The sequence below is a fragment of the Rattus norvegicus genome, chromosome 18, assembly GCF_021556685.1.
Source record: "Rattus norvegicus strain SHRSP/BbbUtx chromosome 18, alternate assembly SHRSP_T2T, whole genome shotgun sequence".
NCBI lineage: Eukaryota > Metazoa > Chordata > Mammalia > Rodentia > Muridae > Rattus > Rattus norvegicus.
In genome coordinates, this window is record NC_141551.1 from 59,375,465 (window position 1) to 59,400,349 (window position 24,885).

The following is a 24,885-nucleotide window of genomic DNA, read 5'->3' on the forward strand; positions in this document are numbered from 1 at the left end:
ATTCATGTTTTAAAATGTCTTAAACCCAGCTTTTCTGTGTAAGTCTCAACCTAGGAGTTGGGGATTTTTAGGGCAACAAATAAGTAGGAGACAAGATTATACAAATGACTTGCTGTTTTCAAATGTGTACAGTTTATGTAACTATCTCCCAGAAAGTTCTCTTTTTTCAAGAATAATTGTTACAATTTGTATAGCTATAGTTAAGATGTTTTTAAATTCCTTGGGTTGTTGTTTTCTGGGTTTTTTGTTTGTTTTTCTTTTTCTTCTTTGTTTTTAACATAGTGAGAGTGCAGTAAAGGTAAAGAAAACTAATTTGCTTTTTGATGTTTTTTGAAAAAAAGTAGAGTAATACAGATCACAGAGAGCAATGTAATAGCACTGTGTGAATAAAAAGAAATATTTACATGATTACTCGAAAAGCATGCAAGTCCCTGTCAGTAGCTAGGCTTTCTTTGGCACAGCCTGCTGGCATACACCACCATAGCAAGCTGCAAGGGTTCCAGGCTTTTAAGTATCAAAATAGCGTGGGACACCAATGACACTGTTTTACAAAGTAATTTTAATGTGGTCAGATATTTTGCGTTGATCTGATTTGACAGGAAATGCTGTCATGCATTTTTAAATGTACACACGTAATATACATTTTCGTAGAGACGTTACTTCAAAATAGCTCAATCAGTGAGTGCCTGAGACACACACCTTGCAGGATCTAGTGTGTTCCAGCAGGGGGCCCTCGTGCATCCATACAAAGTAATAGCAGGTTTGTTTGCTCTGGTGTTTGGAGTGTGGAGTGGTGCAGCACCAGCAACAAAAGCAGAAGGCAGTTAGGTGTTGGGGGCACGACCCCTCCACCCCAGCAGGGTGCGGGAAATGTGCTGGCAGATAAGGCTTGGAGCAAAGCAACCTTACTGTTTCTATCACAATGGGAGGAGCTGGAAGGCGGCTCACTGCACACATACCTACTTTAGCACACCCTGGACGTTTGGAAATAGATGCAGGTGCTCTGTGACAGTCGTCTAAACTAGTTGCTCTTCTTTCTGTTTTTCTTAAGAGGTTGAGAAGATGTAGAGCATGTCTAGAGTACATAGATTTCATGCTACAATTTATTCGTATATTAAGTTATGCTAGCAAATGAAAATAACATGTAATGCCCCCTCTTACTGAGTCACGGTTCAGACAAGGAACTGAAGTCCAGCAGTTATAATGCAGGCTTCCTCAGATCCCCACAGGGCCCTGTGAGGCCAGGGTCAGCACTGGCAGCATGCAGTCTAAGTCCTTTCTCACTCTAGATTGGGACAGACCTAAGGTTCATCTCATTCACCCTCCATTTAATAACTTCAATTTTTAAATATTCAAGGAGAAAGTGGTAAACTATATAGCTGAAATTTAATCAGCAGACTATGATTGTACATTCCTTTAAAACTAGATTGTTTTAAAAGTGAGTTAATATTAAAAGACTTTTGCTTTTTTTTTTTTTTTTTTTTTTTTTTTTTCTTTTTTTTTTTTTTTCTTTTTTTCGGAGCTGGGGACCGAACCCAGGGCCTTGTGCTTGCTAGGCAAGCGCTCTACCACTGAGCTAAATCCCCAACCCCAAGACTTTTGCTTCTTTTTAGTATTTTAAAATTTGTTTTTAGAAAGCTCTTTTAAGGCCTATTTGGAAGCTTTCTATTTTATATCTGGTGAAGTTTGACAGTCTTTTTTTTTTTTTAAATGACATTGTATTTTGTCTGTCTTACAGAATCCTAAGAATAACAAAGATATTTAGTTAATCTTTAGTTTAACATTTAGATGGCGGGAACTCCTCAGTTTCAATGTTTTGAAATGTAATTCTAAAATGTGGTCAGCACACGGTAAAAATCTCAAAAGAAATATATGTGTAGCTCACTCAGGTATCACATCTCGAAAGCCTCACTCAGAATGTGGCATATTTACATTTGGGGATATAATCACATACACTGAGTATCTACATATAGAGAGTTAATCAACAGCATATCATGATGACCAAATGGCTTACCTTAGCAGTGAATTGTTAGTATTCCATTAGGTACTGGGTCCGTCAGTTAAGATCAGAGTCAGTCAAAATGAAGATGACTTTGATTAGTGTACATCTAAGAGACCATTTGACCAACTTTTGGAAATCTGATTTGAAAGCTTCTTGATAGAAGATTTCAATTTCACTGCGGTGTAACATTTTCAGTTCAACTTTGCCGTTTTTTTTTTTTTTTTTTTTTCGTTTTTATGGTCAATGTTTGCTAATATTGTCACATGACATTTTAAATGTCTTCAGGCTTAAGAAGCTAGAAATAGATACATTGAAAATTTTAGAAGAATTTTTTTTCTAGTCAGAAAATTGAAATCTGTTGTAGCTCTGGGAATTCATAGTCACAGAATCTTGTGTAGTGCTCTATGTGTCAAGACAGGCTGTTCTGATGCCACACAGAAGTTATAAAAATTATTATTTTCTTTAACTGTTAAAGCCTAGTATTAGCACACACACACAAAGAGTTATTTCAAATAAAATAAGCGTGTGGGAACCAGGATCTAAAATACTTCCTAGCTTAATCCAAATTGCTTAAAACAGTTTCATCAGTGGTCATGTACATATCTCTAACACATTTTCTTTTCATAAAAGCATCTTTTGTTTTGATAAAATATAGGGTATGTCTTGTTAAGTGCATATTATTTTTCCTTTATAGGTGTCCCATCTTATTTTATACATGTGATTCTAAGACATTTTTAAGACTAAAGAAAAACATTTAATATCTATTTCTACTATTTGTATTTACCAAAGACAAATAGCTATTTTTGAATTTCCAAAATGAATTTTTAGTACATTTTAATTCATATCACATTTATAAAATGTTCATGTTATTATGAGTGTCACTTGGACTCTGTTGTACATGAAAAATTTCTGATAGAAATTGCTGTTCTATGACCAGTGTTAAAATAATGCACCAGCTTTAAAAATCCTAGTGGTATGTGTATAAAGTCTGACATGTTTTACATAGTTACAATTTGAAGGGAATCTCAATTAAATTTAACCTCATTGTTCATTAATTTTAACTAGAATTTCCCAAGATAAAAGTCAAGTAAGAAAGCATTATGATATTCAGTTCAAAGAATCGGTTTAAAAACAAAAAACAAAAACCGTTTTTCTATATCAAACCACAGGATTCCTAAAGTATTTTATCAGAGTATTAAATTGGTGGTATCTACTTATCTACGGTTTTAATGCCTAATACAATAACAACCTTCTATCAATATATGGCTAATTGCAGATATAAAGTATCTACTGGTAGCTCATCTCTCATAAAACCGCCTTTAGCTTTAATTCAAGTCCATTGATTCCTATTCCAGTTAAAGCTGAAGAACTTAATATGTCTTTTAATCCTTTTATTGTAAGCTAGGATAAAATTAATTTTACCCCAGAACTGCACAAAGCCAATTAACATGATCTTTAGAGTTATTTAGTAAAGTGCTTCAAATTGTTACATTTATCTTGACCTCTCAGTTGCACCCTCTGACTGCTTTTTAAATGAAGTAATCAATATCTCACAGCCCTTTTAATAGCTTAAACTTCTCAAATATTTTACCTGTGCTCCAGTTAAGCTGTAAGCAAAGTGTTTATTCTTGTTCCTGTAAATCCGGAGTCAATTATGCTAAATCTAAAGACAGTTGTGTCCTTTTGAGAAACCCTATGAATTAAATGGTTGTTTTAATGAAATCAAACCCTCATGTTGTGTTAAGAGCAGCCCAGTCATCAGGAAGCATCATGCTCACACAGAATGTATTTTCTGTTTGCAACTTCAATGTAAGACATTTATGTCCCTCACCATCCAGTTCCTTCTATTTTCTGCACAGGCTAGTTGAAGGTATTAATTTTCTTACTGTGATAGGGTGATCAACCGTCCTGTCAAGAAAATGGATCTCTATGTCACCCTTTAGCATGATTAAATGGGGCCACGTCTCTGTGGGAAAAAAAACACCAGATTTCATGAAACTGTGGGAAGACTTACATTTAAAGAACTATTTTATTTTTAACATCTCCAGATCTCCCTTTTGATCGGCAGTTTCATTTATAGGAAAACATTGCGGCTAATTAACAGATTTTTTTTTTTAAACAGAAAATGTAGGCCAGACCAATAAAGGAAAGACATTTCCAAATCTGGGAATCTAAAGGCAGGTTTGCCGTTATTTTTGGCACAGCACCAGGGATGCATCTGGCCCCTTATGCCGTCCGTCACTCAGCAAGCACTCCGTGTCTCTCTCAGTGGCTCTTCCTTTTCTATTTCCGTGTTCACAAAGAGCTATCTCTTTACATTTGAGTGATTATAAAAATTAAATACTGAATGTTAGCAGCACTGAAGTTAATAACTGTTTCGACAGTGTTATTATGAGCCCAAGCACATGCCAAACTTTAAATTTACACCAAGCGATGTAATTAGTATTTCATATTTGCCACTTAGCAGAGGGCACCTGTTACAATCCTTACTATTAGTTTAGAAATAAAATGTATCAATGGCTGACAGAAAGTACCGAATTAAACTAGTGTAAAGTCTTAATTCCTTCCTCAGGAGTGGGAGTCAAGACCAGATTGAGGTAATTAGACAGAAGGGACATAGAGAAAGAAGGTGGGGGCCAGGGTGAGGGTGGAACTCTTCGAATGCCCCTTGTTTAATTTCCTACTGGAAGCTGACCATGTGTGCTGCTGTGCCCCTCCCCCTCCTGCCTGGCGCTGCCGAGGCTGAGCGGCTGGGGTCAATGCCTTGCCTATTGATCAGTATCCCTGCAGTCCCTTGCTCCAGCAGCTGCTCCATCGGCTTCTTTCGGGGCCTGCTTCAGTACATTAGAATAGAAATCCATAACCAGAGCTGTGCTCATCCAAGCAGGGGAAGAAACTAAATTAAATGGTATAAAACAATCTTGGATCAGGAGTTTGTGCCAATTCATCTTGATCTAAGATGTCACACCGGGCCCTCTGTCTGAGCACCTGGGCTAGAGGCAGCCATAGTGAAAATAGATGGAGCTGCGATCATTCATTTGTCAGCTGAGGAGCAAGGCAGCAGTTAGCAATCCCTTCTGCAGAGGTCAGCTGACAGAACAATCAGTGCAACTGCAGAATAGAGCTTCCCTTTGAACTATTGTTGTGGAGCGTGCTCCTGCTGAGACGTGGGGGAGGGGAGCGGGAGGCTTGCAGTGCCACCGAAGATGACTCCAGTCGCAGTTGCTCTGTGTTCTAACTCCCGGTGCCTCTTAAGTCTGTGAGCGAGGCTGGGTCTCCGTGAACGCAGAGATCTAGGTATCCAAGTGTTAAACATGACTTTGTCTGGAACGAAGGTCCTTTTAAACAGTGAAATGACTATTGATGTTCCTTCTCTGGTGTCCTGAAGCTTTTACATTTCCTCCTCCTACTTTAATAATTGTTAATCTTTTTAATAAATATTTCTTTTGTCTTTACAAACAAAATTTCTGTTAAGTGGGAAAATTTATAATATAGATTGGAAATTTTTTTTTAGTATAAAATATTTTTAAACATCCAAGACCAGAGTTTTATAGGAGATGTAGGAAATGAGATGTGATTTTCTTTTCATGGCCTTAGAAGTTACAAAGTCAAGTCGTCACGTCAGGGGAGCGTCATGATAAAAACAGTCTACATATGATCTGAAATGAGCACCTAAGATTGCGCACGGTGTTCAGAGGGGGACAACGAAACTTTATAGGGAACTGGTGTGCTTTAAGGAGTAAACCCATAAAGATCTGGAGCTTCCTGTACTCAACTTGAGAGCTATTAACAAGGCGTTTCCGTCTGCGTGAATCAGTGACATATTCTTGTTCCACCCTGGTGTCCCGGTAACATTTTCTGAAAATAACTATTCTTTCTGAAGTGCAGAATCAGAAATGTTAGAACGTTCTTCTAAACGCATAGACTTTTTCAAATGGTATTTTTTCAATTTGAATTCCTATATTTTGGTTTTTAGGTTGCTTATCAAGTGTCCCACAAATGAAAAAGATGTCCACATCTTACGAAGAAAGAAGGAAGCAGGCCACTGCTATTGTTCTCCTGGGAGTGATAGGAGCAGAATTTGGAGCTGAAATTGAACCACCAAAACTGCTGACCAGACCTCGGAGCTCTAGTCAAATTCCTGAAGGATTTGGTTTGACAAGTGGAGGTTCCAACTACTCTCTGGCCAGACATACGTGTAAGTTCTCAGACTTCAACCTGGTTTTTAAGACATCATCATTGTCAACAGAATATCAGGATATTGACTGTATCCTGAGGTTTTAGCATATCTGTAACAGTAAGTGAAGTTAGGGAACAGTACCTCTCCTTAGCTCTGTTTCTCTTTAGTTAGAATTGCCCAAATTTCATTTTAGTTAAAACTTTGTTTTCAGTTCTTCTCCAAAGAACACATTCCTGAAATTTGTGTTCCTGAATTTTTGATTAAGATTCTTCTCCAAAATGTTTGAAAGTGTGTGTGCATACACATGTACATGCACATGTACACACACACACACACACACACACACACACACACACACACATACCTGTGCATACACATACTGCGGCACTCACTTCAAAAGGAATAGTTAAGATAGAGATTTTTTTGTAGGCAAATTTGAGTGACCATGGCCCAGAGAACACAGAGCTAAGTTACCGTCGGTCCCTACATTCTCCTGTGGAAGTTGTTTCATGGAGTTTTATAGTAACAGAAAGAAGAAAGTCATAAAGTAATTTAAAAATATATTGGTAGCCACATCAGCAGTGCAGTTTCAGTCTCAGAAGCTATCTGATGGTGTTCTTAGCTCTTGAGTTGATGAAAGCTAGTGGTCTGCTAACTTAATAGATTCCAAAAGGGTTTTCATCTCCTCTTCACAGGTGTTAGTTCTGACATCGAGGTGGGCAAGGAAAGGTGGGCAAGGAATGGCGCTTTAGCGAGCTAAAGCTTGCCCAGAATAAGATACTTAAACCTCTGGAGCTACAACATCCGAACTTTTAGATGCCAGTGTGGTTCTAATCACCCAGTCAGTGTTTTCAGACACAGCACTTTTTCTAAGCATTCTCACTCACAAAACCAAGTTTCAATTAAGAACTTGTAAAATAATTTCTGGAAAACCATGTCACTGGAACTCACAAAGATCTGCCTGCTTCCTCCTTTGGAGTGCTGGGACTAAAAGTGTTCATCCACAGCCCCTGCTGAATGGAGACATCATTTAAGGGCAAGGTACAATCCCGCTGATTTCAGGAGATGAAATTCCTTAAAAAGATTTATTTTTTAAATATTTTTTATTTTATTAAACTGTGTGTATGTGTCATGGGTAGGTTTAGTTGTTCTATGGAATAATTTATATTTCATTATTCAGGTATTGTAGAGTACTTCTAATGTCACTCTTTAACCAATAGCTTGTCTATGCAAAAGTCTGGAATTCATGAATGTACTTCCATATGTCTTATCTTAAATAGAATGAGTTGATTTGCAAACTAGAAAACTGTAACTAGAAAAAGAGGAAAGGGTTAAGAGAAAAGGAAAAGTTATGGCAGAAGAGAAATAGAGAATTCTTTTTCCAAAGAAGTTTTGGGGATTTAATAAAGAATTTTAAAGGATGCTTATATTAGTCAGGGTTCTTTAGAGGAAAAGAACTAACTGAAAGAAAGAAACTAAGAAAGAATATATAATGTATGTTAAAATATATATTAAAGAGAGATGCGTTAGAGTGGCGTATAGGCCGTAGCCCTGCTATTCCAGTACTGGCCTTTCACTGGCGCCTGTAAGGGCTGCTCAGAGTGGTGCAGCGCTGCAGTCTACCACTCTGACCTGTAAACCAGGCCCTGTAAACCTCTCCTCATTCAGCTGAGCTCTGCGGGTGCTGGAGAGAAGATTCTCTTCCAGAGCTCGCGTAGAAACCTTTGGACTACATGTCTGCAACTGTTCATGAGTATCACTGAGTTCATTCTTTTCTTTTGTCACTGCATCCTGTGATGCTCGGCGACCGTTTGTTTGTTTGTTTGTTGTTTGTTCTCTGGAGCTCATTCTTTGCAGAGATGCTGGACTCAAGCAGCCAGCATCACTAGTTTACTTATTTTTCCACAAATTGTCAAAAGTTTTATGTATAGAGTCATGGAAATCCTTGCTCTTCACAATAAGTACATCAGGATAATCAAATACATTTATCTTGGTAAGTTCTTTTAATAGGCAAGTTCTTTAAATAGTTCACACCATGAATTTTTAATGCTCTACATGAGTCTAGGCGAGCCTTCAGTAACTGGATATATCAACAAAGTGGAGAGTCTATTCCAGATACTTTTAAAAAAAATTCATCTTTATACTTCTGTTTCTTTAGTACCACCAACTGTATTAGCCAGGCTTCCCTAGAGCAGTGGTTCTCAATACCAGAGTCATGACCTTTTGGGGGTCCCATATCAGATATCATGCATTCAGATTTTTACCTTATGATTCATAGCAGTAGCAAAAATACACTTATAGGGGTTGGGGATTTAGCTCAGTGGTAGAGCGCTTGCCTAGGAAGTGCAAGGCCCTGGGTTCGGTCCCCAGCTCCGAAAAAAAGAACCAAAAAAAGAAAAAAAAAATACACTTATAAAGTAGAACAAAATAATTTTATGGTTGGGCAGTCACCACAACATGAGGAACTGTATTAAAGGATCACAGCATTAGGAAGGCTGAGAACCACTGACCTAGAGGAACAGAAGTGACAGAACGAACATATAACACACACACACACACACACACAATTTATTAGAGTGGCTTATGAGGCTGGTGTCTCAGCAAGTCTTCATTCTTTGCTTGAATTCTGAAGCAGTTAGGTTCTAGTCCTGTGGACATAATGCCTAGGCAGCAGCACAGACACATTTGCCAGTGAAAGTGAGGGCAAGTAGGCAAAAAACACAAGCTTCCTTCTTCCATGCCCTTTTATACGGGCTGCCTGCAGCAGGTGCGGCTCTGCTTTAAGGTGGGTCTTCTGACCTCAAATGAGCCCCCTCCCCCAAATTCCCTTATAGGTGCACCCAGCTACTCGGGTTTTAGTTGATTCTAAATGTAGTCAAGTTGACAGTCAAGATCAGCTGTTACAGTGTTAGTCCTAGAATCTCATTTTGCTGAAAAGCACGGAGTGGACCTCCACATGAAATGATCTGAATGTGTGTTTCTGGCCCCAAGGGAGACAGACTGACATTTGCTGTGTTAGGGTTTTTGTCCATCCTTCACCATCCCATGGTTGGCAAATAAAAGGGACCTACATTTTAACAACCTAAAGGTCTTAGAACCCGGTATACTCTGAGAACTTTGGATATTGGACTGCATATGGAAAGAGATGAAGATTCTGTTTCTTTAGCATATTATAATTATGATGATTTCATTGTTAGAAAATGATTTTCAGAGATTTCTAGAAAGAAGTCCTATGTGAAATTATATTACTATGCAGTACTGCCTCGGCCTGGTTCTAAAATGTTTTTCCTATTTTTCAAAATGAGATTTGCATTATATTATTTTAATAGTCATGAAATATTCGTGCATGAATGTACACTTGTTTTCCTGTGAGTTTACATATATGTGGATCCCTGTACATGTGTGAATACATACATATGGAAGCCAGAGGACATTGTTGGCTGTAATTTTCAGGGTCCATCTGACTCTTTAGAACTCTCTTAGTCAAGGCTTCTACTGGCCTGAAACTCAACAGGTAAGGCTGGGCTGGGGCCAGTGACTCCCAGATAGCTGCTTCTCCGTACCTCCTCAGAACTGGGCTCATAAGCACATATCTCCACGTCTGGGTTTTAAAATGCAGATTCTGGGGATTGAACCAGGTCCTTAGGCTTACAAAGCAAGCATTTTGCTAACTGATATGTCTTCCCAGCTCAGATATAAAATATTTTAAATGTAATCATGGATTTGCTCTTACCTTCCATCGCATAATCCTATATTTTATGGAGAGGTCTCCTGGTCTTTGGTGATGGACTTACCTACAATAACAAGTGACGTTTGAGACCTTCATTTTTCAAATAGGAATTTCTGTGTTAAATTTAAGTCTTGCTCTGCCATTTGGAAATATATGTCTAACTTTCAGTCAGTCATATGTAGTATTAATCGACCATAATGCCGTCTTCTCTTGTATCTGTCACTGTTTTGTTCTATGGCAGGTAGAATGCATCATTACCATTGAGTAGTTATTCTATTTGCTCTCTTATTGAATGAATAATAATTATCATTTTGAGATAAGGCCATTAACATGCAATATTTGATGAACTTTAATTGCTAATTATATTAATTACTTTTTTGTTGCTGTATAAAAACCACTATGACCAATGCAACTTATTTTATTTTGGCTTAACTTTCCAGAGGCTTGGCGTAGGCAGGGATAGCGTGGTGACGGAATGAGAAGTGAGAATCCCCTTCTTGAACTTACCCCTGATGTACTTATTGAAATAACATGGAAGAAAAGCTGTAAAGCTAATTTTCAAAGCTCTGAAATTAATGAGAGGCCTAGATCAGGTTACACTGTTTCCGTGTGTCCTTGAGTTACTTAGTTCCTTTTTGGTTGCAGTGTGCTCTGTACAATAAGTGAGGGGACCTGTTTTCATTTAATCGTCCCCTTTGGCCCAAAGAGTCTGCTTCCAGATACCAAACATCCCAGAAAGTTCACCTCCGTCTTCTACTCTCCTCTCTGGGAGGCTAGACTCCCTCTTCTTTTATACTAAATGAATTCAGTGGAGATGATGATGGCAATGATGACGACAACGATGATGATTCTTCCACTTCTTCCTCATCCTCCTCTTCTTTTCTGATACACAATTGAGTATTACTTCAGAGTATTATTTATGGTATCACCTTGTGGATCTTCTGCTCCATATTTTTTTTTGGTCTTTTCTGCTTATTTTGTAATTATAGAATTATGCTGGCACATCTGTAGTAAATCTGCTTTGACCTCTCATTGGATTCTTTACTTTAGGCAGGTGTTATAAGTCATTTCTCTAGGCGACAGCCTCAAAGGCTGATTTGTGTCTAGGACTGTTCTTGGGATCAATAGCTTCAAGGGAAAGGAAGAAGGAGAATTGGCCAGGGAAGATATTGAGCTGAGTTTCCATTGCAAAGAACGCGTTTGCTGATCTTAGGGAACCCTGCGACTGATTGACCCCTTACATTTGCCTCTCCTGGGCACAAGTCTCAACTCTAGTAACTTATGTCACTTTGTCATTGAATCAGAAGTGCCCTAGAAGAGGCTGTGACCCAGGATGCCTCTTTCCTAGAGCGGAAGCTTCAGGGAGACTCAGCTAAGACATGTGAACTGCTAACAGCCCCAGCTTTTGTGGGAGTCAGTCCTCAGTCTGAGGAGTAGGGACAGACAGCGTCCCCTGACTCTACTGCAGGGTATGATGGCCTTGCACACACTGTTTCCCTTTTTATCAGTACAGAAACGATTAGAGGAAGGGACCTTTTCGTTCCAATCTGTCCATATTTCTTATTACACTTAAAGGTAAATATTTTTCCCACCGGACACAGTATAAAGTGCACTCATGATGGGTTATGAGTGAATATTTTCTCTTTGCCAGGTGTTTGCAAATGTGCTATTTTAATCTATTATTCCTATCAGGTGCATGGATATAGGGCCAGCTCCTGAAGCAAGGGCAGCCTATCAAGGGCGCTTCCCTAAAGAAAACAGACTTTTCCTCCCTGTACAGCTATCAGTTTCCAATAACTCCTAAGCTGGGAATGGGACTTTGTGATCCACTCCCCAGCCTATGCTGGGGTTGCACTGGTTTGATTTTATATAGGTCTTGAGAATGCAGCTGCCATGAGGTCACATGTGCAATGGCATGTTGTGTGCAGAACACACTGTCTCACAGCAGTTCTCTTCTCCTCCTCAGTCAGAGTCATTCTGATCCTTCTCTGACTCCTGAACCTTCCAAGGAGGGGTGAGATACAGGTATAGGTATAGATATAGATATAGATATAGATATAGATATAGATATAGGTATAGGTATAGATACAGGTATAGGTATAGATATAGATATAGGTATACGTATAGGTACAGGTATAGGTATAGGTATAGATATAAATACAGGTATAGGTATAGATACAGGTATAGGTATAGATATAGATATAGGTATAGGTATAGGTACAGGTATCGGTATAGATATGGATATAGATATAGATCTCCCATTCAGTGTTGAGCACCACACAGTCTTTACTCTCTGCATGTTGACCAGCCGTGTGTCTCTTTACTAACTAACCATCATCTACTGCAAGAAGAAAGTTCTTGTACGAAGGTTGATTTACACACTAATGTAAGCCAAACTTTTAGGAAACAGGTTAATATTAGATCCGTTTAACAACAACAATAAAGAAAAATAGTAACCGGTTCTGTCTTGTGGAGTAGCCCTAAAATCCATCCAGAAACTAGATACTTAACATGGTGTCGTTATGCCACTACTGCACTGATAGGCACATTTTGCCAGGCCAGTTGTTATAGTTCCTGGGACTCACCGGTGGGTACTACTGTGACTTTTCTTCCCCAGTAGCACACCTAGCACCTTCCAGTACTGTAAAGCTAGGTAGTAGGGATGAAGCTTTCACATGAATGCCCACTTGATTTCCTTATATTTTGTGATTAAGGTACATGTTCTCAGTAATAGAATTGCATCATCAATTATGGGGGCTAATCTAGAAATGTGTCAATATCCTATTTGAGGTGGGTCGTAGGACACCATTGGCCAACAACTAGATGAGAATTAAGCCACGCCCAGCACTGAGCTTTTGATGGATAGCATCTAATGTCTGAGAAAGGAGTTACTCCTTCCCCCTTGCCGTAGGCTAGCTCAAAGTTAATCTTTTAACTCTAAAATGCCAAAATGGACTAGAAGACCTGGTTCAAACTGTAATAATATGTACTGTATCCTCCATTCCACGGTTGTAAGTAAGCAAAACTGAGCTGTGCTGGTAGAAAGCTGAGGGTGTTCGGTGAGCACCAGGCTGTCTGCAGATGTGAATATCTTGCCTCTCTCACTTAGGGATGAGTTGGTGCTGACAGGAGGCAAAAGCACACAAAATCTGCATGCATCTCTGTAGTTTGAAAATGGCTTTCAACTTTGGTATGAAAACTTAGATTAAGAAAAGCGTTTTATTTCCTTTAGTCGATCATTACAAATATTGTAATGACAAGCTCTCCAACTGGCTATGGTATATGATCCCTAGGCAGTGCATGGCCATAATGATGTGCATTTTTGCTTTTGTTGTAGGCAAAACCTCCTAGATTCCATTCCATTTTCAGAGGAATGTCATTAAAATAATAATGGATAAGGACTAGTGTAAAAATTTGTCAGTTGGTTTTTATTATCTTGTATTATTTGAGATTATATTATAAATCCTCCTCCCCTTTCTTCTTTTAATCCCTACCACATCAGCACCCTGACTCTCTTTCAAATTCATGACCTTCTTTTTCATTAATTGTTGCTGCATGTATATGTATATGTGCATACAAATATACTCCTAAACAGAACCTGTTCAGCCTCTGTAATGTTACCTGTACGAATGTTTTCAGGGCTGACCATTTGGTTTTGGATAATCAGTTGGTGTGCTCATCCCTAAGAAAGACTATTTCTCCTGCTCTCAGCATTCCTTAGTTTCATTCTTCAGGTGCCCATGGTTTGTTGTATAGGGTTGTGTCCTCCTGGGTTTTCTCTAGTCCGTTAGCATGTCTGTTGATGCTGACCTCGTCCAGCTCATGTTTGGGTAGTCATGTTAGGAAGACTTAATGGTTGTAGCTTCTGACATTTCTTGGAGACACAATCTTACCACACACTTCCTGTTCTATTACTTACATTCTTTTCATCCCCTCTTCTACAGTGATCCCTGGGTCATAGGTTAAGGAGCCGTATTATAGATGTATACTTTGGGACTGTGTTCTCCAATTCTGCATTTTGGCTGGTTATGGGTTTTCTGTAATGGTCTCTGACAGTTGCAAAGAGAATATATTGTTGTTTTAAGGGGTTATGACTGCACGTATCTATGTTTATAAAGACAAGTACTTAGACTATAGTTAGGAATTATACTTGTTTAGTAAAGGGGCAGTTGTGTGACCTCTTCCAAGATCCCTCACATCAGCAGCCCCAGTTAGTTGGCTAGGTTCCTGGTACCAGGAATGGCTTCCCTCTTGTGGAGCTGGTCATGTGTCCAGTGAGAAAGTTATTGGTTGCTACTAGGGTATTGTGCTACTACTGCGCCCTTAGTTGTCATGCCATGTGGTCTTTTTGTGGTTCATAAATATCATAGTTGGGAAGGGCTGTTGGTTGCTTTCCACCTTTGGAATCTATAGTAGAGGTTTCTTTCTAATATGACAAACATTCGTCCCCAGGAAGGAGGATGGTGTCAGTTTCAGCTCAGGCCTGTGTCTGAAATGCAGTGTTTTCTGAAACAGAAGCCTGTCTTCATCTCTAGGGGCAGCCAAGTGGAACAGCACCAGCCTGTAATGGAGTCTTGTGGAAACCTTGACCAACAACTCAAAAGAGAGGTTCTTATGCGTCCCTGGTGCTGGGTTTTGTTAGATGATCTTTGGCTCCAAAGGGAGGGAGATTGTCAGCCTAAAAGGGAAGACTTCCTTTCAACTATTTATGGATATTTATAGACAGATTTGCCAGTACTATTTGGTCTGATTAGGTAGAGAGCTATTAGTGTGAGTTCTTCTGACCATTTCACTCTAAGGTTGTCCTCTCTCCTGTGTTTATCTCCCTCTCCCCTTCTAATTAAAGCCCCCTATGTTTCCCATTTTCTCTATCAAATCACTTGTACCCTGTCATTCTCTATTCTGTGCTCCCCTACACCAGTTTTTGTGTGTGGTAGTCTCAAGGTGGTCATTGTGTTGCTGATTTTTGGTGGTCTTATTAGTATTCTCAGCGATATTTCATGGTTTAGTAATTACGGCTTTGTTTCGATTTGAGAGAATCTTTTCTATGCTAATTTCCTCTCTTCAGCACAAAGATTGCTCCATTTATTTATTTATTTATTTATTCATTCATTCATTCATTCATTCAGTTTTGGCTTGTTGGTTAGACAATTTGCAGGCTGTTTATATCTATACATGGGAATTCTTTCTTTGTCCTTTGTGGTGGTTTGAATAAGAATGGCCCCCATAGGCTCATATATTTGAGTGCTTGTGGTCACCAGGAAGTAGAACTGTTTGAGATGATTAGAACGGTTAGGAGATGCTGTCTTATTGGTGTAAGCATGGCTGTGGTGGTTTGAATATGCTTGTCCCATGGAAACTGGCAGTATTAGGAGGTGTGGCCTTGTTGGAATAGTTGTGGCCTTGTTGGAGGACGTGTGTTGCTGTGTAGGTGGGATTTGAAGGCTGCTAGTGCTCAAGCTGCACTCAGTTCGGAAGAGACAGTCTCTTTCTGGCTGCCCTCAGATCGGGATGTAGAACTCTCAGTTCCTTCTCCAGCATCCTGTCTCCCTGGACTCTGCCATGCTCCCTGCTATGATGATAATGGCTGAATCTCTCACCCTGTAAACCAGCACTGGTTAAATGTTGTCCTCAGTGAAACTCTTACTAAGACAATGGCCTTGTTGGAGGAAATATGTCACTGGGGATGGACTTCGAGGTGTCAGAAGCCCATATCAGGTTTGATGCTCCCTTAGGCCCTCTTCCCACCTATGAATCAGGATATAGCTCTCAGCTACTCCTGCTTTAGTACTAGCCTGCATGCTGCCCTGCTCCCTTACATGATGACAGTGCACTAAGCCTCTGAAACTGTAAGCAGGCCCCTAATTTAAGTGCTTTATTTCATAATGTTTCTTGCTTATGCTATCTCTTCAGAGCAATAGAACAGTGATTAAAACAGTCTTGAGAGTAGCGGATAGTTTTGTAGGAATATTCATCTAGGTTGGCCATCATGGTCTTTTAGGATTTGAATGCATTGCTCCCAAATCCTTTACTTTCAAAGTTTCATTAGAGAAGTCCTCTGTTATTCTGATGGGTTCCCTTTATATGTAACATGTGGTTTGAGGGTTATTGCTTTTGTTGTTCATACCTGGTGTTTTAATTATGATACGTTGTGAAGATTTTCTCTTCTTATCTTGTCTGTTTGGTGTTCTATGTGACATTGTATCTGTATGGATGTGTCTTTCCTTGGGTTGTAGAAGCATCCTTTTATAATCTTGTGGAAGATCTTGTCTATGCTGTTGACTTGTGTTTTCTTTTTTTCTATGCATGATTGGAAGGTTTGGTCTTTTCATTTTCTGTATTGTACTTCCGTATTTTTTTTTACCTTTTTTATATTCTTTATTTATTTTATCTAGATTATGTACTTTAACTTCTAGACCTGATATTTATCTTCTGCCCTTGTAGGGTGTTTCTTTGCATTTTTCAGTTGAATTGTTAGCCTTTGTAATTCCCTCTTCATTTCATCTTGAGTCCTTTCCAGTGTTTCTGGCTCTGTATTGGGTGTTGTCTTCAAGTCGTGGGTCCTCCCGGTCATTCCCTTCGGCTTTGTATTCGTTTTTTTGGGCATCACTGAGCTGTTTATTTTCCTTAAATGTCTGTCCCTTTTGTTGAGCTTTTCCTTTGAGTTTTCTTTAAATGTCTTGAATTCTTTGATGAAGTTTATGATTGTTCTTTTAAATCCTGTGTCCTGGAGTTCATCTAGGTAATTTTCATTGGCTGGCATTTCTACATGGCTGGTGTTTTGGAGGGAAGACACTTGAGTGATATTTCATATGGTTTGCATTTTTGTGATAGGAGTTGGACGTGTGCAATGTTGTTATTGTTGTTGTTGTTAGTTCTGTGTCTGACATAAACAAAGCAGGTTGAGGCAGAAGAAAGAATATGCTGGAGGGTGGGCCTAGAATGGACAAATGGCTTAGATGGAATGAAGTTAGGCAGACACAGGGGCTTGGTGTGGTATACAAAATATGCATCCTGATTCAAGTTTGGGGTATCAGGGTAGATCTGGCCTGGTGATGAGGTTGGATGTTGTGGGGAGACAGGCAGCTGTGAGCAGGCAGGGGTGGTCCTTGTGGGAGCCCAGAGATTGCTTGTGAAGCAGGCAGAGATGGCCACAATAGGCTGCTGCACTGGATGTGGCGTGAGCTGGAACTGTTGAATGGGAGAGGATTTGTAGAGGGAAAGTCATGCAGACTTACTTACCTAGACCCTGGAGAAGGATATGCAAGATCTGTCTTGGTGTAGAGGTTAAAATAATTGTTTTTCAACAAGCGATAGAGCCATATTCTTGGTGAACTAGAGTACCACTAAATGAGAGCATCAGTGAGATGCTACCAAAGGAATGTTTTAATTTTATGAGTCTGTGGTGCTGTATATGTTTAATTGTGTTTTGCTTATTGTATCCGTTGTGAAAGTCACCCTCCAGATACTTCCCTTGCTTTCTAATCCTGAGAGTATATTAAATGAATATATTAATATAGATTGAGATTGATTTTATAATGAATCTCTTTCCTAAATTTTATTACATATTTAAATGAGAAAAAAAGCTTAGCCCGAACTCACATAAATCCCTTTCTTGTGTGTGTGTTGGTTGGGGGTCAGAGCCTGGGGATTCCACAAGCATCCTAGCACTGCTCCACATGCAGCCCTTAATCTCAGTACTTATCCCAAGAGTAGGACAACACCATTGAATTAGTTATGAGAGAAATAAAGATAAAAAGAGAAAAGAGAAACTCGTGATATTTGTAAGTTACAAAGTGAACAGTAGCAATACACACACACACACACACACACACACACACACACACACACACACACTCATGCACACATGACAGCACAGATGGCAGTTCCTCAGGATATACCATGTTCAAAGCGTGGTATTCTCACTGTTCAGTCATTAATTTATGTTACTGAGCCACTGCTGTGGCCACAGAGGTCTCATACTTATCTTTTCCCTTTGACGCCGGGCGTTAATGCTCTCTGAAGTCTGTTCTTTCTGTTCCTTAATACACTGCATGTTTCCTGCCAGCTCTTCTCCTCTGCTAACTTACCTTGACCACCTCCCTTCCTCCCGGCGCTACTTTTGGCTGTCACTGATTGCCATTGGATCTCCTGAATGTAGGTGTTGAGCTCCAGTGTGTACTGGTCTCATGTCACAACTAGGGTATTTTAACAGTGTGGAGTCGGAGCCTCCTGTCAAGCTGTTCACAGTCAAGAGGGAGACTCTGGTGTCTGTTATTTTCCTTTTGGTGTTTTTAATAAAGGTTCTCATCATGTAAGCCAAAGTAGCGTCAGACTTCTATATATAGTCTACTTGTGTCGAGCTTCTAAGTCTGGGGATACAGGAGTGTACCACACATCTGGCCAGCTTTGACAGTTTTAAATTTCCCACAGATAATTTTGATGTATACCTAGAGTAGAAAACTCAATAGAATATGGAATCTTTTATAGTTATTTTAAATTGAGTATTTTATGGTAGTTCTTCTGATCATTAAATTATCTTAATGCACAGGTTATACTTTGTTAAATTTTCAAAGAGAAGAGATAATGGAAACGAATCAGGATGAATAAATGACACTTCTACCACCCTCTGAGCTAATTAGTTAGATAATTCAGCCGTTTTTATTACAATTTAACTATTCTGAAACCGAGTTGCTTTGGTTGAACCACTTAGTAGCTGCATGACCTTCAGTTCTTCCTGAGTTTGTTCCTTAGCTAGGAAACTGTTTTTCAGAGTTACTGCAAGGATGAAGTAACCAGTGTGTGTAAAGTATTTACAAACCACCTGAGATAAAATTCTTTTAAAACTGTAGGTGTTAGAATTGTTCTTAGAAACATTTGTGAGATAAGGAAGGGTAAGTGTAAAATTCATGTTGGCTGAGGATAGTCAAGTGCTTGCTTATCATACATGAAGCCTTAGGTTTAATCCTCAGACCATATAAACTAGGTATGTGTCACAGGTCTGAGTGTGACCAATGTTTCAGAGGTGAAAAAAGGTCACAAATTCAGTCATCATTGGTTGCGTAAAGAATTCAAGGCCAGCCTGGGATAGAAACTGTCTCTCATATGTATGTGTGTATGTGTGTGTGTATGTGTGTGTGTATGTGTATGTGTATGTGTAATCTCCCTTAAATCTCTAAGAAATTTATAAATAGGTTTTATTATAAACACATTATATATGAATTAGAGTTTCTATTACGCATATAAACACCATGACTAAAAGCACTTAGGGAGGAAAAGGATTGTTTAGTTTTTAGATCACAGTTTATTATAATGGGATGTCAGAGCAGAAATTTGAGGCAGGGAGAAAAGGCAGGAGCTGAAGAGACCCGGAAGGAATGCTGCTTCCTGGCGCTCCCCGTGACTCGCTCAGCCTGCTTTCTTACACAGCCCAGGGCCCCTGTCCTGGGGCCACTGTTCCCAGGAATCTGGGCTCTTCCGTATCAATCACTAAAGAAATTCCCTAGAGATTTGTCTACAGGCAATGTGAGGCAGACACTTCTACTGAAGTTTCTCTTCTCAAACAACTTTAACTTCTGTCAAACTGACAAAATATTAACTGGGAAAATTGACTCCATGTCAGTTTGACACACCAATACGTTACCATTAAACCATGACCTTTCCTTTCCTGTTTGTTCCCAGGATCTTATATTTATATCAATATTACAGAATAAAACATAGTATAAATTCAGTCTCTTTAAAAATGTCCTAAATAAATCTAAATATTCAAAGCCACTTAATATGTAGCTCTATAGACTAAAAAATAACTTATAACTTCTTAATATAAGACCGAGGGTAAAGTCACAATCTGAACACAGAAACATCAGGCCCCAACACTGTAAGTTAAATCCTATAGTTCAGTGTCCGCCATGTTGGGTTTACTCACTATCCTCTGGGATCCAGAGGGCTGAAGAATCTCCACCTTTCAGACTCTGCCACCCTCAGCACACACACACCTTGTCTCCTATGCTCAGACCAGCTCTACTCACAGCTACTCTGTTCTTGGCAGTTGTCGCAGAGTCTTGCCATCTCTAATATGCTGCAGTCTTGGGAGCTTTACCTTCCTTGGCCTCTCTTCATGAACTCCGACTGTGCCGTATGGTGCCAAGCCTCAGCTCCTCTCCATGCTGCCTCAGTCTTGGAGTTTCTAGTGTAACCAAGTGCATCTTCACCAGGGCGTCTCACAGTGCTGACCCTCAGCTGCGCTTTATGACCCCAACCAGCCCCCAGCTGTGTAGCTGTTGTGCTGCTAACACCAGTAAGGTGGGGATTTCCTACACGTTGACCAAGTGTGGCTGATGGCACGTGGTGCAAACTTGGCCCCTCGGGAGCACCGCTTCCATGTGCTGTGGAGACATCTCAATGCTGAGGTCCCACAACTGATTTCTCAGCTCTAGGTAACCAGCACTAATTGTCTCTGTTAAGCAAAGTTTCACTTCAGAGGCACTGGACTCTTGACAAACACACACAGCTGATTCTGCACCTTCAGCTGACTAGAACTTCTGACTCTTGGAGTTCTTGTTTTATACCTTAGTTTGAAAATTGTGTTCGACAGAGGCCTACAGTTTTCATAAAGATGTTATCAGTAGCAGTGTAGGTCTTTAATATTAATTGTAATTGAATGGCTTTTTTGTCTATGTGTTTTAAAAGTTGGAGTTTGGCATCACAGTGTTTTTGCAAAAGGAAGTTTACAGAAACAACAAAATTCTTTTTTCAAGTATGAAAACTAGAAGTTATACATCCTTGAAACTCAATAATAATAAATATTTTTTATTTTATCCTTATAAACCTGTTCTATTTATGCTCAATCGATGGTGTTGCGTGATTTTTTCTTGGGGGAGATAAAACTACATCTGTCCACCGAAGATTAGATATGAAAAAAACAAAGGAACAATGCCAACCACGTTCACATAGTCAAGTGACGCGGTGGTTTTGGGGGGCGTTGTTATAGCACTGAATGTGGCAGGGCTGATTACAGGAGCATGAGTGACTCAGAGGCAGCTTTGTCACCAGGAGGTCCTCTTCAGTGTGGATGACAGTGGCCCATAGGTCTGCATCACTGGGCTCCCTTCCGTAGCATCCTTGCAGCATCCCTAGGCTTCCTTCTCCCTCCAGGAGAGACGATTTTAATCCAGAGGAAACAGAGGCATTAATGGATGCCCTTCATTTGTTTCTTGCTTTGCTTCAGTTCGTAGCCAATCCTCATTTCTCATACAAACCCAGGAAGCTGTATTGCTTTCATCTTAGCTATCTCTCCAGAATGAACCTATTTCTGTCCATCCCATCTGATTGGTTGCTGTTTTGACATTTATTGGTGAGCCGTCCTTCTTTACTTTGATCTCCGCTGTAGGGTGTGTTAGCTTAGCATCCTTGATGGTGGTGCTTTTACTTCTCATTTGAAAGTCCAGCAATTCCTCTGGCCCCATCACTGCATGGCCCCCTCACTTCATTTATGCCTTGGCTTAGGTTTCCCATCCCCCAAGATTGCTCATACTTTGTTGTTTAATCTTGTGGCCTCTTAACTTCTCTATTTCATATGTAATCCCTGTTAGTCTATGCTTTCCAAAGTCCTTACTGCTGTCTAACTATACAACATAAGTTTCCTGTTATAATAATGAAGCTCTACTGAGAAAGGAGCCACTGTCTATTTTGTCGACTGAGTAGTGACTAAGTACTCATGGCAGTAGTGACTAAGTACTCCTGGCAGCAGTGTGTGAGTGGTAAAGCAGCTCTACAGTGTTTTTCACCATAATCTAAGCCAGCTTTTATGTGACGTTTGACCTGACTTTGCTGATTTTTTTGAAGGTCTATAACCTATTAATCCAGATAGGTATGGTATGATATATCCACCCATTAACAATAGGTTCTTTTCTGACTATTAATTTCAATATAAGTAAAATATGACATCATTGTATCCAGAATTTTTTCTGCATATGAAGTCTTAACAATTGCCTAAAGTTCTCATTAAGGAGTTTAAGCTGGACCTAAAAACCACATTATTAATTGTGCCACTGTAGACACTATCTAACAAATGCCATGTGTGGACCATCTATTTGTTTATTTTGAGGCAGTGTCTAGTATATAGTTGGGCCAACCTACAAGTCACTATGTTGACCAGGCTGGCTTTAAACTCATAGAAATCCACTTGCTTTAAAGGTTTGTACCACCATGCCCAGATATTTTACAGTTCATGGTATTTATTTGTTTGTGTGTGCATGTGTGTGTTCAAAGGCACATGGCATGGCACTTATGTAGAATTCGTTAAGGGAGCACATGTTCTTCAATCAAATGAGTGAACCTGGGTTGTCAAGCCTAGAAACAAGTATCTTTACCCACTGAGCATCATCCCTGGTCCAAGTACCAAGATGAAAGATAACAGCAAATTTAGCAAAATAAAAAGTAAAATAAATAAAATAAAAATTACAAATATTAAAAGTTTATACTTGGAAACTGTAGAATACCCAACTAGCTAACCATGGTGAACATGATAGAAAGTCATACAGAAGAATCACGTTGGAACACACCTAACAAGACTCAGAATAGCAGAAAGAAAATTACACACTATTTTTCTTCAGAGTCTGTAGAAAAGCGGCAGATGGTGTACAGTTTCACCTTACTGAATAGTCATAGAATCAGGGGGAGGAGGGATTTACTAGATACACGTATGTATTGTTAATAACAATTTTTTTAAAAAGTGAATGGATTTTCATGTAAATATGACAGTTCTTCAGAAGACGATTTCAGGTAGAAGCAGCTAGTGGTAGAGCACTGTCCTAGTAATCAAGAGGCCTTGGAATGGGGGGAAAAGCATAAAAGGTGTTGATAATAACAGGCGCTGTCTCAAGTCTGTCAGTAAACTTAAGAAATACAGAAGAATATATATTTTATTGATCTGAGTGATGCTAAGTAGAGATGATCTAAATAAATAGGAAGGAATGAGTATCTGACAGTGTAAGGACTTGGTTTCCTTCCTTAAAACAACAAAAGCAGATACAGCCCTTTCAGAGTAAATACCAATGGTTGCTTTGCTGGCGTACATGACACCATGGCTTTTCAATTTGTATACTGAAGCAGTCAGAATCAGATGAGACAAACATGGCATTTCTAAGCAAAGGAAGAGGAAGCAGGGCTCTCTACATCTGTACATCAAGGCTGCCTCAAATTTACAGTAATTAGTGCTGAGAGAGCATCAGTCTCATAAAACAATCTAACACAAAATGTCAAGAATATGTAGAAATTTGATTGTAGATCGGTGAAATAAATGATAAAATTCAGTGCGCCTTTGCATGTCTATAGGGTAGTAATCAAATTTGGGGCTTTGTGCATTCTAGTAAAGTACCCCAAAGTAAATTGATAAGACAAGTAAGTTTAATAATACTATACTTCATTTTATACTTTTCTCATTGTTATGACAAAATACGCGATTGCAATATATGGGAGAAAAGGTTTATTCTGGTTAATGATTTGAGAGAGAGTCAGTCCGTCATAGCAAGCAAGGCATGGTGAAGGGAGCTTGTGGTAAGACTCTGCACACAGTGGCATAACAAAAAAAACAGAACTAGATAGAAACAAATGCTATGTTAGATGTTAATTGAGAGGTTTTACTCCACCTTTTATCATTCGGTTCTCAAATAAAAAACATAAAACCTTTGTATTTACAGTAAGCCTTACAGCTGTGCAGATACAATCCTCTATGCTGTCTCGTCTGTCTCTCTATCAGTAATCCTGAGATATCACTTGCCAGGTTCCACCCAGTCCACTCCTACTCCAACTGACCAACCCTCAAGGACAAGTTTTAACGATTCATCTACCCCATGGCATCTTCTCCTCTCCTCATCTCTCCCTCTCTCTTCCACTCATAGTCTCTGCTTCAGACCCCAAGCCTGGCAACTGAAGCCTCACCTACCTCCCTTCTGCCCAGCTATAGGCTATCAGCATTTTCATTTAACCAGTAGTTTTCAATTAAGGAGCAAGGTTACATAGCATCACTTGGTATGTGTGTGTGTGTGGGGGGATTTCCTTGTCCCTGAGGCAACCAGATCTTTGGGACCTGTGTTCAGCATTACAATACATAGGAACAAACCAAACCTGGACAAACTAGACACTTTGGGGTTAGTTTTTAAAGGCCAGTCCCTGTTGACCCACGCATGTTCATCAGGCCTACCTCACAAGGACTGCATGGCTATCAGAATAGTGCCATTTGCTGGTGGGCAGCATTTAGACCAAGAGCCCATGAGGGCTCTTTAGATTCAAAGCAAGTCAGTGATCATTGGGTTGCCATAAAACACAGTAAAATTAAATTTCTAATGACCATTAAAAGTCAATACATGTGGGCTTATCAATGTTTAAAGAGAAGACAAATTATTTCAAAACTTCTTACAGATTATTCAGGAGAGTCTGAGTTTGGGATAAGGACAGTTCCATAAATAGGAACTAGAAAGAAAGCTCAGCCAAACCATAATGAAGATGGATACATTGAATTATATTAGAATTCCAAACCTCTATCAGAAAGTGAAGAGTAAAACTACAGAGAGTGTGTAAAGTAAGCGAGGAGAGGCGATGAGTTCCTGTGTATAAAAAGGTGATAAAGAAACAAAAGTTGTGCGTCAGAAAAAGTAGGTGAAGGAGTTTCTCAGGAAGGAAACAAAAATGGCTCATAAGCCCTGGAGAGCTGCTGAGCCTGTCATCACGGGACTCGAACATTAGAAGCACAGTGTACAGTGTGCCGTCATTTCTTACCTGACACACCGACAACTTAAAGCTCAGTGGGACCAAGCATTGATGAGGATTTTGAGCAATCGGAGCTCTTTTTTATTTCAATGAAATGTAAAATCACGTAAAATGAGTTTGTGATTACCAATATATAAACTTGTGGTAAAAAGATAAAAGCTGGGAAGCAAGCTTCCAGCTCAGAGGAGGATTCCCTGGAGGGTC

At 39.5% G+C, this 24,885-nt stretch overlaps 1 protein-coding gene across 2 annotated transcripts in view; it reads left to right on the plus strand.

Annotated features, from left to right (window-relative positions):
• Wdr7 (WD repeat domain 7) overlaps positions 1-24,885 on the plus strand; it is a 282,598-nt gene that overhangs the window by 163,832 nt on the left and 93,881 nt on the right. For both annotated transcript variants that reach the window (NM_023975.2, NM_001395078.1), the window contains 1 exon segment: positions 5,979-6,200. In NM_023975.2, the coding sequence (NP_076465.1) occupies positions 5,979-6,200 (222 nt within the window).